Source organism: Amphiura filiformis, chromosome 17, assembly GCF_039555335.1.
Source record: "Amphiura filiformis chromosome 17, Afil_fr2py, whole genome shotgun sequence".
NCBI classification, from domain to species: domain Eukaryota; kingdom Metazoa; phylum Echinodermata; class Ophiuroidea; order Amphilepidida; family Amphiuridae; genus Amphiura; species Amphiura filiformis.
This window is the reverse complement of record NC_092644.1, coordinates 27630954-27645735: the sequence shown is the minus strand read 5'-3', so window position 1 is coordinate 27645735 and position 14782 is coordinate 27630954. Positions and strand designations below refer to the sequence as shown.

General features: G+C 37.0%; 1 protein-coding gene across 1 annotated transcript in view; it reads right to left on the bottom strand.

Annotated features, from left to right (window-relative positions):
* Positions 1–14782, bottom strand: part of LOC140137557 (potassium voltage-gated channel subfamily KQT member 1-like) — a 476223-nt gene that overhangs the window by 43350 nt on the left and 418091 nt on the right. Inside the window, exons 7-8 of the mRNA XM_072159271.1 lie at positions 14086–14196; positions 615–710 (exon numbers count right to left, since the gene is read on the bottom strand). Coding sequence (XP_072015372.1) covers positions 615–710; positions 14086–14196 — 207 coding nt within the window. The remainder of the gene's footprint in view (positions 1–614; positions 711–14085; positions 14197–14782) is intronic.

Genomic DNA, 14782 nt, shown 5'->3' with positions numbered 1-14782 from the left:
TGGGAAGTTCTGAAATTTTGAATTTTGAATTTTTTTAAAACTGGTCGACTGCCGTCAGCACCCACGTGGACAGAGTTAACATGAAAATATGCACAGCAGCCTTTAGATATATGACAATTTGCAGTATACTCTTCAATTAATGTTACCTGCAACAAGGCACCCAAAGGAAAACGTCAGGGTTTTTAACATTAAATGGGGCAATGGGACCAGTTAGCTGTTTCCTATTCATTGCACTACAACACTTTCCCACACACAACTGTGGAGCCAGATGCAGTAATTTCTGCTATTATACAACACCAGACTCGCCTTGAGCGTCACTTGAGTGGTACGATGACATATCCTCACAACCTGGTTTTATTGGTTTTTAGTTCACGTTTGGAGTATATCACATTCATATTGCTAAGAAATATTGCAACCCATTTCAAAAGTTACCCTTGTGTAACTAAAGCACAATTGTACAAATTATGCATATAAATTTGAATGTTAATTCTAAACCTTACGATAGAATGGGTTTTTTTTTCAATTTGAAGGAGATGCCTGCAACCAATGAGTGCACACACATTGATCAGTTTTCTTTGAATTCCTGAAGTGTTGCCTGTTGTGTAGTTACCCACCTGTATAAGTGTTGCCGCAGCTGGTATTTGTCTACTGAAGTGCTTCTGACGCTGCTTGTGCTGTACCTTAAGTGCAAACCCTGAGCCTAAAATACCCTGAAATAACAAACAAAAGAGAAAGGCATATCAAGTTTTTAATATTAATAGATCATGTTCCACTCTGCATTCATTGACTTAAAGACATTTCATATTAATACTTGTGGCCTTGAAAGCAAGATAAACACTTTATTACTATTAACCCACAATGGTGGCAGAGGAGGACTGTCCTGTCCATTTGGAAATATATATTTGGGTAGATTTGGAATGGTAAGGATGAAAATCATCAGAAACCAGAGAGTAACTAACTTGTTCAAAAGGGCATTGACCCTTATTCAAGTTGTTCCTTGTTATGTAAATGAGAAAGTTTACACTCCGTAGCTTTCATGCTGGATTTCAGGGCTTGCTTTTTGTTATGCTAAAACATTTCCCTATTTTGGGTACACAAGGTCATTCCTACATAGGTGAATGAACATGAAACAAGTGTATTGCACGAGTATATCGTGCAGACTAAATATCACATTAGTGTACTCAGGGAATGTACAGTCTTCTTTGGACCCCCTTTCCTTTCTAACTTGAACTAATTTTTCCACTTGAAGACCAGGATTTTTTTGCCACCTCAGAACTACCAGGCTGGATATGCACCCGATTAAAGCTTGGGTGATATTTATCAAACTTATTTTATTATCTTTATGTTTAACCAGTCTGGTGGATTTTGAGATCATAAATAAAATAAAAATTTGAGTAACTTATTATTTCCTAACCCAAATCCATGATCCTCCACATAGGGTTGCCAAACCCACGATGTAATAGGTCAATAAGATGACTTTTGAAGATTTTCCTCGCGACAATTTCCTGTCCTATAGACACCAATTGACGGTTAAGAAAAATATTGGGTGACTTCTCAACATTGGCTGGTAGTTTCCTATCTCATAGAAACCAATGGTTGATAAAAAATATATTGGGTGACTTTTCAATTATTTGATCTGCGATTTGGGCTGATGTTTTGGCAACCGTGCCTCCACATAGAGAAGATATCTCACTCTTCCCAGAATCCTTTGCAACATAATGCATGACATTCCTATTACTTTGTACATACAGGTTGCATTGTTTTCATGCTGAGAATAAACTGGCTAAACATGGGTCAATACACTGCCGAAGTGACGTAGTTAATCGGATTAACTACCATAGCAATAGATGAATACAAATTTGACTATATTGCCCCGCATTACAACGTTCACACGGTACCTATGCATTAAACCTATGCATCATTCTGATCACTCGCACATGTAAGATAAGTATCCTTGAAAAGAGCGGCATTATATTCAATCTATGATTATACTCATCTATTGCAATGGTAGTTAATCCGATTATGACGCCACTTCGCCAGTAGTGTATAGTCAAACCTGTTCTACATGCCTGTCTGACCCAGACTTTGCATTTTGGGAATTCGCTTTTGCTGTTCACGTAATAAGCCATTTGTTAGCCAAATTGAATTGATTTTGACTACATACATTTTTTGTTATAGATTTTGGTGATATTTCAGAGTCACTTGCCAATTCCCCCCGCCCCCCCCCAAAAAAAAGGACCGTCCAACCAACTATACTTTAACGGTCTGTCCGTCCGTCAAACTGGTTGTTCATTGCCTTATGGCTTTAATACAATATTTCATAAATGTGTCAATTATTCCATTGCTCTCAACATACGTGCAGACATGATCTTGCCGTAGGCTTGATGCTATAAACAGACCATTGGCACAGACATGTGGGAGATAACATAGACCAATGCAATGTTCTTACAAGGACATCGTTGAAAAACAAATAATAATAATAATAGTAAAGTTTGTCTAGAAGCTTCTCAGATACTGTAAACCTAATGTGGATGTGGATTTTTTTTTAAGTTAAAAAAACCACTATTGGGAAACAAGTGGTGGAGCCAGAAAATTCAAGGGGTGCACACAGTGTTCGAAATATGCCTCAAAAAGTTACAGGCCAGCCGGGCTTGACCTTAAAATGTTACCGACCAGCTGGGCCGGTAACTATATGCCAGTTACCGGCCAGGCCAAAAAGTTACAGGCCAATGGCCGGCTGACCGACCCTATTTCGAACGCTGGGTGCACAGTTATAGTAAAGACAGTATAGTCACATAGCAGCCATGAGGCAGCTATAGTGAGGGTATGGGAGGGGATGTCAGAGACAGATTTTGTTTTTTGTGCTGACTGAATTAAGAATTTTAGACTCACAAAAAGGGGTCACAGGTGCGATGTGTCCATGCCTATTGACACACTGGTCCTGGACCGTTGCTACACTGGTACTATAGAGTAGCCACAAAGAAGCTGAATTTCAAATGGAATGAACATATTAGCAGCTCTATTTGAATTTCATACACCCTCTGCTAAAGATTCAACCTGAATCTTTCACTGAGGGAGAGCGAGTTTCAAATGGAGCTGCCTAATGTGTTCATTCCATTTGAAATTCATACTCCCCCTGTGGAAGATATTTTCAAAATCTTCCACAGGGGGAGAGTGGATTTTAAATGGAGAATAGCCCATTGCTATGTTTGCCATCCAACCCACTAAACCATCCCCCTAACAACTTGTATTCCGATTCCATTAGAATGAATAAACAAAAACTGATTGCATCTAGCAATCATTTTATTACCCGACATCTAAGCTTTGACCATTGTCCTATATTCCACCTGGTAATTCGCTAGATGAATCAATCCATATTCAAGTCAAATACTCATCATTCATTCATTATATTTCTCAATTTTCATTAAATTTGCATCCACATGGACTTGTTCCTGTATTTAATCAATGCTGAACACAATGGATGGTAAAATGATATTAAACTATCCTTGTATTAAACAGTAAAATTCTAAATTGCGATGCGATGTAGCATGTTTATATTGTACAATAGTTGATCAATATTTGTTTTAATCCATATATGATTGTTACTGTTTTTCATTATAGACAAGTAGTTAATGGCTTTTGGCAACTCCTTCAACTTCATAACGTTTCAATGAAGCTAAGCACTGATAATTAAGATACATGAAGACAGGCTAAGTTCTATCTAAAGTGACGATGTCAAATGTGCTTTCTATTTAAAGTAACACAAAGAACTGTCTACTGAAGATTACTGATGATAGAATGTGTGCTATCTTCAGTAGATAGCATGAGTGCTATATACTGAAGATAACACATGTGCTTTCTACTGAAGATAGCATGAAAAATCCTATCTACTGTATATGGCATGAATGGTATCTACTGAAGAAAGCATGGGTGCTACATACTGAAGATAACATGGGTGATATGACTGAAGATAACATGGGTGCTATCTACTGAAGATAGTACAAATGCTATATACTGAAGATAGTATGAATGCTATCTACTGACAATAACACAAGTGCTATCTACTAAATAGCGTATAAGTATTATCTGCTGAAGATAGCATAGGTGCTACTACTGAAGATAGCATGAATGCTATTTACTGAATATGGCATGGGTGCTATTATACAAATAGTATTTTATCTACTGAAGATAACATGGGTGCTATACTGAAGGTAACATGAATGCCATCTATACTGAAGACAGCAGATGTGCTATCTACTTAAAGCCATAATGCGTGATTTGCTTCACAGCGACGCCCCTCAATTTTACTCGGATTTCTTCTTTTTGCATAATTATAATGTCCAGTGGTGTACTAAAATACTGCGTAAAAGACTAAGCCTGAAATGCTTTAATAACAGTAAAATTGAACTTTTTATATTAAAACCGGGTCGACCCGGTTTTATTCAGAGTTCATCGATCGACTGCTTGCTAACATCTAACATCTTCCGTGAATGTCAGCTTATGTGTACACACGTCGAGCGCGAGCGTAGTACACACATTGTAGGCGCTGGAATGAAATCACAATTTTCTTCGTTATACCTCATTTGTTTGGCTCGAAATTAAAAGAGGATAATGTGATCAGTGAAAACAAACATTTAAATAGGAATCTATTCTTTATGCAAATCACACATTATTGCTTTAAGATAGCTTGAGTCCCATGTGATGAAATAATTTGAGCTATCTCAAGTAGCCAGCTGAAATAAAATAAGTTAAAAACAAAAGGTGTAGTATTTTTTACTTTTTTGCATTTTAATAGCGCCCCATAATAAAACCTTTCATAAAAGCCTACCTACCACTTAGATACAATCAACTGTTTACATATCATATTCACTTCCAACCAAACATACATACTTCACAAAAATGATTGATACAGTGCTATTTTTAAAGCTTTTAAAAGCTGTGAAAATGGCTCAGTACCCCTGTCATTGACATCTGTAGTGTTAACACAGGTTTTGAATTTCCCATGCCGAAGCTTAAGACCACTTTTCTTGGGAATATTTTATGCACCTGGGGATAAGTTATTTCAAATTTTACAAATTAGATGGCTCGTGTTACTTCTTGAGATTGAATAAATCAACAGAGATAAGAAAATGTTGGAAAATGGTCAAACAACTCTAGTTATACATATTTACTTTTATATCAAATGTGATTTCAATTGGTAACATAATATACAATGTCCATATTCAGTCTTTCTCTTACAACAAACAAGCATACACACTCACAATCCCTCACACATAACTAGAATTGTTTTCACGCACAAACAAGGACTTGTGGTTTCTCAACTGGAGACCTTTAACTTGGACCTATCTGAACGAGGACTTTGTACACTTGAAACTGCATAAAAAAAGTGCAGTGATTTGTAGTGTGCTACGCACAGGCACAATGCCTAGACGTTGATCCACAAGCCTCAGCACACTTTACAGGTTGTCGCTGACCACTACGGCCCCACATCATTCCACAAACCATTAAACAACAATTCAGGGACTTTGCTGCTTCAAGAGCACACACCCTAGACATTCCACAAATAACCTTCGCAACCAGGATCAGCTTCCTGAGTTTCGTACGGGTTACAACGAGACAAATTATCAGTAAGTTCCTTGTCCAGGGGAATTTCCACGAGAGCATACTAGGCACTGCCAGGGTTCGAACCCGCAACCTCTCGCACCATAGTCGAACGCCTTAACGATTGAGCTAACTTGACTGCTTTCATCAACAACTGAAACATGGTCTTATATGTAATTTTACATTGTTTGCAATATCCGCCTTTTTAGTTTTACCGGTAAAATGCAGGGGACTCAATAGAAACACGCTAGTAGTTAACCTATGCACGCACACACACCCCCCTACACGCCTTCACCGACAACCGTGGACCCATATTGTGTGTGTGGTTGTTAACAGTGAAACCGTGGACCCACACACACAGACATATCATAATCCAAACGTGGACTACTTTGATATTTCACCGCTAACAGTGGTCCTGGTATTACACCTACCATAGAGGACCCTACCCCATATGCAAAGTTATGCTGTATAGCACCCTCTGCCGCTGTCCTACGACCGTGGATGTCCACGTTTCGCAGTTTATGGTTTTTCACTACATAAGTGTGGACTCAAAGTCCACGTTTGTAGGTGAAAACAAGCGCACCAACTAACTGATGCCTTGGATGTCTAAAGTTAAGCACCATTAACCCCCTGAGCACTACCTGTCGATCTAACATTGCCTCTGATTGGTCAATTATATGATATCTTCACTTTAATCACCTATTATAATGGAGCTTTGCAAATAATTCACCCCAATTTTTTTGCGTGGTGAAATTTTTCTAACAATGTTGCTGATTGGTCCGATTGATTCGCAAACTTCTTTTTAGCCAAGCGGCAGGTAGTTCTCATGGGGTTAAACCATGGATCACTTGATTTTTTACACACCAACTGAGACCCAACCTACCCTGACAAACAACGATCTCTTCCACTATCCCACTCTCTTTCTATCTCTCTTTGTGTAACCGTCTCTCCCCATGGGTCAATAAAGGTCACTTGTCAATGGACATTCCAGTTGAAATCCATACACCCCCTGTGGAAGACATCACCTTAATCTCCCACCCAAGGGTTATAGATTGCAAACACAGTCACTCATTCATATAACCCAATTTGAAATTCACACTCCCTAGGCTTTGTGCATGATGAAGGCCATGTCTTCCACAGGGGGTGTATGGATTTTAACTGGAACAGCCCAATAAAAGTGCAAGTGAAAAGGTCATAACAGCCTCCTACTTACTATTTTCAATCTTTTTTTTATCAGATAACCATCTGATTTTGATATCATCTCAAATTCCCAAGAATTCATCTTCTAAGTGTAATCTAACCAATGGAAGAAGAAATTCTCTACATCTTGAAGAGTCATATAATTATTGTAAAAGCATCATTTGAAAATCTCTCTACATCTTAACATATCATCACTGATTGCATCTAATTTTGAATAAAGAAATATATAGATATATATATATTATTAGATCCAAAACGGAAAGGCAGTTTTATATTAATCAACTAATGCAACTATTAAGCGCACACCTTATGGCTTCTGTTTGATTTCACACTTCATCACTATAAGAACAATATCATAATTAACAACTGATAAACTATCAACATACAAAGGGCAATTTATTACCAATTCAAGAAAATCTTTAATTATTGTAAAGAAATATCATAGTAGTCGAGTCATGAAAGACAAAATGTAAAAAGATACATTGCCACGCATGCATACCATAGATAGCAAAGAGCCAAAAGGCAGCCAGAACTTGGAACATAAGCCTACACACCACTTAGAAATGTATCTTTGCAATTTTGTTACCTACTTTTTGACTTTTTTAAGACAGTGATGTCAACACTATGAGACAGTAATGTCAACACTATGACCCAGGTCCAGGGTTTTATTTTTATATGAAAGGCAATACCTTAATCTCCCACACAGGGATTATAGATTTCAAATACAGTTACCTGAAATGGGTGACTCCATTTGAAATTCACACTCCGTGTGCAGGAGAGCAAGGTCATGCTTTCCACAGGGGGTGTATGGATTTCAACTGGAATATCCCATGTAGTAGCTGTGGCACCTATTTACCTCATATCATACATTTCACTGGCCTCACCACTTCTCACTCACACTCCCACACACATTATGTTCAACCAAGAGAACCTTAAATTTCAGGAAGTCCATCTCATCCTCACTTCTTCCTCCAATAATTCCCTAAATCTCTGTTTCCGACTGCTGACCTGACCCCTTCCTTGACCTTTATCTCTGATTACAAGAGCATTAAATTTGATAACATTCATCCCAACCCACCCTCTTTCATATCTATCTCCGTTAGCCCCTAGCATTTATTTCTATATCACTGCTGACCTGACCCCTTCTTTGACCTTATCTCTGATCACACAAGTGCATTATATTCAATAACTTCCACTCTTGCCCCACCCTCCTTCATTTCTCTCTCCCATATCCCCCCTAGCATTTTGTTCACCGTCACTCCTGACCTGACCCCCTTTCCAGCACCTTATCTCCCCATCAGGAGTGTATTAGATTTGTAGTGCCGCTGTAATATCTAGGACTCAGCTGTGAGGCAAGCTGCAACTCAATTTGTTAGTCTAATAACCTGTTTCCTGACCAATACAAAGTACAACTCACAGCACCTGTCTCTTCACCATCCCTCAGTTAACCCACTGAGCAATACCTGCTGATCTAACATTGCCTCTGATTGGTCAATTACATGATATTTTCATTTTAATCACCAATCAGCATGGAGTTTTGCAAATAATTCACCCCAATTTTTTTTGCGTGGTAAAATTATTCTAACAATGTTGCTGATTGGTCCAATTGATAATGAAAACTTCTTTTTGGCCAATCGGCAGGTAGTTCTCATCATGGGGTTAAGGTTGGTCTTAACCCTGGAATTATGGACACTTTGGGCCCCATAACTGCTAAACTGATGGTCTAAATTATATAAAAGTGTACATACTTAGAGTGGCAAATGAGAGGTCCAATTTGGGCAAAAATGCTTAGTTTGGAGAAAATATTTTTTTTTTCCCAAATGTTTTCCAGAAACATAACAAAAAAATTCTCAGTACAATTTTTTTATTATTATTGATTTTTAAAACTAGATCAACTTTGAGAAATTTTCAACAAAAATGGTTGAATCATAAAAAAGCCTGTTTTTCACCTAAATTTCAACCAATGTTGGTGAAGATTAATTTAAATTAAATGAAATTTTAAAAAAATTAAAAAACAACAAAACAAAGATATTTATATCTATATCTGGTTTTTAAAAATTAATAAAATTGTTTTTACTGAAGAAATTCTATTGTTATGTTTTTCGAAAATTGTCCAAATTTGACCTCACAGATGGATTCAAGTATTTGCTATTCTGAATATATATACTTTTATATACTTAAGACCAACAATTTGTCAGTTATTAGGCCCAAAAGTGTCCATAATTTCAGGGTTAAGACCAAGCACAGACAGACTCTTTCTACTGTCTATGGTCATCTTAGCACATAGTACATTAATAGAGTTACTCAGGCCCAGACAGAGGGTGCGTCGCACCCCCAAATTTGGAAAAGTATACAAAAGTCCCAAAATTTAAGAATTTATGAAGCGTAGCAAGCAAAAAAATCAGGTTTTTACGGTTTTTGGACAAAAAAGGTCCACATTTTGGGAAGAAAGTCCACTTTTTACAAAATCGCCCCCCTCCATTGGAAAAAAAGTCCACTTTTTCAAAATCAGCACCCCCCCCAAATGAAATCCTGCGCACGGGCCTGGAGTTACTTCAAGGCTAATGAAAGGGTATCAAAAGTGAATGTAAAGAAAAAAGTGTTAACTACTCTGCTCACAAGCAACAAAATAAATTGTTCACTTTCATTACATGTATAAAAGAAGGCAACAAAGATAGCAGATGCTATCTACTGAAGATAGCATGTGTGCTATCTTCAGTAGATAACATGGGTGCTATATACTACAGTTTTGTTATGTCTAGTAAAACAAGGCAATGGATTTATACACCAAAACACCTTTAAGTTTTTGTGTATAACCACATAACACCCAAGTGGCTTCTTATTTAAGTTCAAATTCCTTTTGAGTACCACTTTGTGGCAAAAAATGAAAAAAAAAATGTATTAACTAAAAATAGCAGTATACTGCAATATATAGTTGAGTTGAACATATCTTAACCACCACCATGAAATTATTCATAATTTTAAAAACATTTTGACAATCTTTTTTTTAAAAAGTCAGCCTGGACCAATAGGGATCAGTGTATCCTGACCAATATATCACAAGGCCAGGCATGCAGCCAGGATTTATTTTGGGGTTCTGGGAGCTAAAAATTGGACCTTCTGTGAATTTTCCCCAAAAAGGACTGATTTTCATAGTTTTTTACTGGAAAAAATTGACTCTTTTTTTATTAGATTGGCATGGGGGTGTGGGAAGCATCACACACACCATGGCAATGGCTCTGCACAGAGCTACAAAGTATTCTGAACTGTTCTTCGTCTTCAGTAATGAAAGATCGCTCAATGTCAGATAGATTTCAACTAACAGCATCAGTGGCTACTACTTTAATTGATGGGCTGGCCGGCAAGTTGAAACTTGTTAATATAAAAAAAAGACGAGCACAGGTGGTCTTTAGACAAGGATAAATTCTATCATTACCCCAACGGCCAATTACATTCAATCATAAGAAAGCAAATAAGGTTATTTTCATAGAAAACATTGGGCTATTCCATTTAAAATCCAAACTCCCTCCGTGGAAGATTTTGGAAATATCTTCCACAGGGGGAGTATGAATTTCAAATGGAATAAGCACATTAGGCAGCTCGTACATCCTCTGAGAAAGATTCAACCTGAATCTTCCACAGAGGAGGGTGAGTTTTAAATGGAGCTGCCTTAATGTGCTCATTCCATTTAAAATGCATACTCCCCCTGTGGAAGATATTTACAAAATCTTCCACATGGGGAGTGTGCATTTTAAATGGACTAGCCCATTGTGGATTGCCATCCGGTATGAGCAAGTAGACAAATTGGGTCAGTCCGGAGTTTTTTGTTTTTCATCTTTCTCGCCACTCCATAGACGAGTTATTTGTTATTGTATCTTGCTGACTTTTGGTTATGGTACGGAAGTTGTTCCAGCCAGTGAGGTGTTATAATAAATTACATTTGACTGTACAGCTTTGGGACAAGTAGCAACACCATCTGTTACCCGAAATAGGGAGACGGAATTCTGATCAATTGTTAGTGGGTCACAAAAACAAAAGTATCGTTCAACTTCAGTGTCCCAGCTGTGTGCATTGATCATTCTCTATTCACTTTAAAACTGTGGCTAAGAGTTATAAGCTCATCTACAATCCACTGAAATTGATTTAAGATGACAGTAGTTTCGTTTTATTTCCTCATCTCTCTGAACAAGAACATTTCCGTTCAGCTGTTCTTTAATTACAAATTTGATAAACCAGATTATTTTATGCTAATGATGAAATTGTACGCTTTATATCTCAAGTATTGCACATTACCCTAAAAACGAGGCCAAATCATGACTTTGTCGCCACATAGTTCAATGGGGCTTTAAATTAGTGTAGCACCCTCAAAAGTGCAAAAGGAGTCATCAACATGATCAAACAGATACTTTGAGTCAAATTAGCCTCACTCCTGATGACACAGTTCCGTAACACTCTATAGCTCAAAAGTTGATCTCAAGTTGTGAGTATGAGTTTTTGGACCCAAAACATTCAACAGCCTCTCTCTATGAGTGTACAAGCATATGGGCTAGGTTACATACCACTAATAGGCCTGGGCGATACATGGAAATACGATGAGTAACTATTTGTTTGCATGACATCTGAAAAGACTGCATTAAAATCGCTGAAATTGATCAAGTTATATAGCCAGGATTTTTAAAATGCTTCAAAATGGTATATTTTCTCTCATTATATAACATTTTTGTTGTAATAGTACCAAAATTCATACGCACGGCTTCGGTTTTTAGTAAATATTCGCCCTACCATATTGTAACTTTCAGCTTCGAGGGCGCACTGCCATTTTAAGGTGTTTACGGTTCAGTGCGTTAAAACAAGAAAAGTCTCAGGTCAACCTATGTTGAGTTTTTGATCATTTGGCATCTAAATCATATAGTTTCACCTGATATTAGTGGCATTTAACTGTGAGAGTTCTGAATATGAGAAAATTTCACCTGAAATTGGCCATTTTCCCACTGAAACCTGTGTAATACATAATTAGTGGTATTTAATCAATAGAACCAAGTCCTTACAGATTGGCACTCACACCATTCCAGCTGAAATCCACACCCCCTATGGAAGACATGACCTTAATCACTCACAAAAGGGGTGTAGATTTCAAATGGAGTCACCCAGTCAGGTAGCCCCATTTGAAATTCACAAACCCTGTGTGGAAGATAAAGGCCCCGTCTTCCATAGCGGGTATATGCATTTCATCTGGAATAACTCATTAATTCAGAGTGAGACTGATTCTGTTAAAGGAGAAGACTGTGCACAAATAATTTGTTACCTTTTGCCAATTGAACTGTTTTACTTCTTTTTAAATTTGTGATTCTAAGCTTCTTTACATCACAGATACTGTATACATTGACCTATATGTAAAGACATATATTCACGCCTTGTTATTTTCACGGTGCCTGCTTGGAATGCAAAAAGCATGGTAAAAAATCTAGCGTAAAAATGTGCCCTTTTACTCTAATTGCTTCTGTAATCTAATGAATAATCTATAATGTCTTTGGCAACATTCCAATTGACTAACTGTATAATTATTGTTGATCAATTGAGCTACCATTTAAATTTCTACCGCTCATTAAATTGCTTTGTATATCCCAGATATTGTTGTGTACATGGATAATATCAATGGCTCTGATGGAACATATCGATTATTCTAATCCTGTTTTTGGTGTTGTCATTTTGCCCAGCATCCAGCATCGATCATGTCTATTTTAAGGTAAATAAACTGGCCTCAAAAAGAAACTTATAATTTTTCACAAGGTCATATCTTAAAATCCTCTCCATAAAAATGAACAAAAATTGCACACAGGATTACTTCAATACTCTACTCTAAACACATGTCAGTAATCAAGCAGTTGTCCAACTGACACAACAGCAAAATGCACTGACATGGAACACCTTCCTGGACCAAAATTCACAGCCCAACAGATTTCTTTTGTTGGGTTCCAATCATTCGTCTGTGAATGTGGTCCCGGAAGCTGTTCTGTGTCAGTGCATTTTACTGTTGTGTCAGTTGGACAACTGCTTGCTTACTGACATGTGTTTAGAGTAGAGTATTGAAGTTATCCTGTGTGTATGTTTTGTTTATGTACAGGCGAATAATTGGAACCCAACAAAAGAAATCTGTTGGGCTGTGAATTTTGGTCCAGGAAGGTAAACAAACTGGCTGCGTAGGAGACTAATTCTTGAGGCCGCACTCGACGTCCTAATCCAAAACGTGCGAGATATTACAAGTGATAGAGGTGAACAAGTTTATGATGTTGTTTCTTTGCAAATTTCCAATGTTTTTCGCATTCAAATGTATTGGGAACTTTCATAATGATTGCATATTAACTATTTTATCATTTTGGAAGAAGAAAAGAAAATTCTAAAAATTTAAAAAGATCGTACATTAAGGCTTTAAAAGAGAAACTTTTAATTTTAACTGCATCAAACAATTTTCAAACACATACTATAAATGTCATCTTGTCAATAGCAATTATATTTTACAGACCTGACAGTTTTGACCATCTTAGGCGATGGCCATCTTCAGATCCAACTTCTGTACACCGACAAAGAGCAAACCAATGCGCAGAAGTGGATCGTATATGAGACTAAGATATGAGCCCCCTCGTCTCTGTTCATGAAGTTGACCATCGCCCAATATGGTCGAAACAATCAGGTCAGTAAAATATAATTGGTTTTGACAAGATCAAATTTATAGTATGAGTTTCTACAAACCAAGTGAACCTATTCAAGAATATTTCAAACACATTGAGAAAAGTGAATTTAACAAAGTTCTCAAGACTCTTTATATACTGGGTAAGACCGCGTCAAGTTCAAACTTCTCCTGTGTGTGTATAAGTCACTGAATGGACACTGTTCCATGCATGAAAAACTGTCTGGTGGTGAAAAAAACCTCGTCTTGGGTCAGTAATCACCTGTTCTTGTCACAACTTGAACCTTGAGGTTCCTAGGACACATAAATGTGCTGGAGACAGGGTCTTCTCAGTGGCTGGCCACAGAGCTTGGAATAATCTCCCAAATCATATCCGTAATTCTCCAAACAGTTGAAACCTTCAAATCTGCTCTCAAAACTCACATGTTTCAGATTTCCTATGTTTAGTTTCTCTTGCTTTTGCTTCTTTATTTTTTATTTTGTTGCGCTTTGAAAAGGACTTTGAATCCAGCAGTACAAGCGCTGGTTAATGTAATGTGATGTGATGTGATGTGATGTGATGTGATGTGATGTGATGTGATGTTAAGCATACTTACGGAAGGAAGAGCGAAGAAAGAAATGGCAAATATTGAGAAACATGAAGCTATAACCCTGCCTAGCCACGTGTGAGGTACTTTGTCACCATATCCTATCGTAGTGACTGTTACCTAGGAAACAACAACATATGAAACAACAAAAAACAATGAGAACTTACTTGACAAAATGTCAGCTTTTAGTAGACAAACAACAATTATTATAGTTAATTTCTTTTGTTTTTAAAATAACATGCCCTGTAAAATGGTTTTTATTTACAAATTTCCTAGAAAATTTAGTGATCAATAGGCCTATTGACATCTTTTTGATTGTAATCTACATATGTGACATGATCAAGGGAATGAGTCAGATGTCGCTAATATTGTTTTTGAGATATTGGCAAAAACAGTGTTCAAATTCTTTTTTTTTATATTGTTTTCAGCCAATGAAAAATTGCTCATACCTCGGTAACCAGATGTCCGATTTTGATGGGGTTTACATCAAAATGTAGCATTTGTACACTGCCAGAAAATAATGTAAAAAACTTCTAATTAAAACTTGCTGACTTTGAGACTCATTCCCCTTGATCATGTCACATAATATCGTTAAAAGTCAATGTAAAACATAATAAATAAATTGATTAATGGATACTTTGGAAAGTTGAGGCTATAAATACAGTAAAAATAATTGTGTGTGTAACTCAAAAATGTCACATTGTGG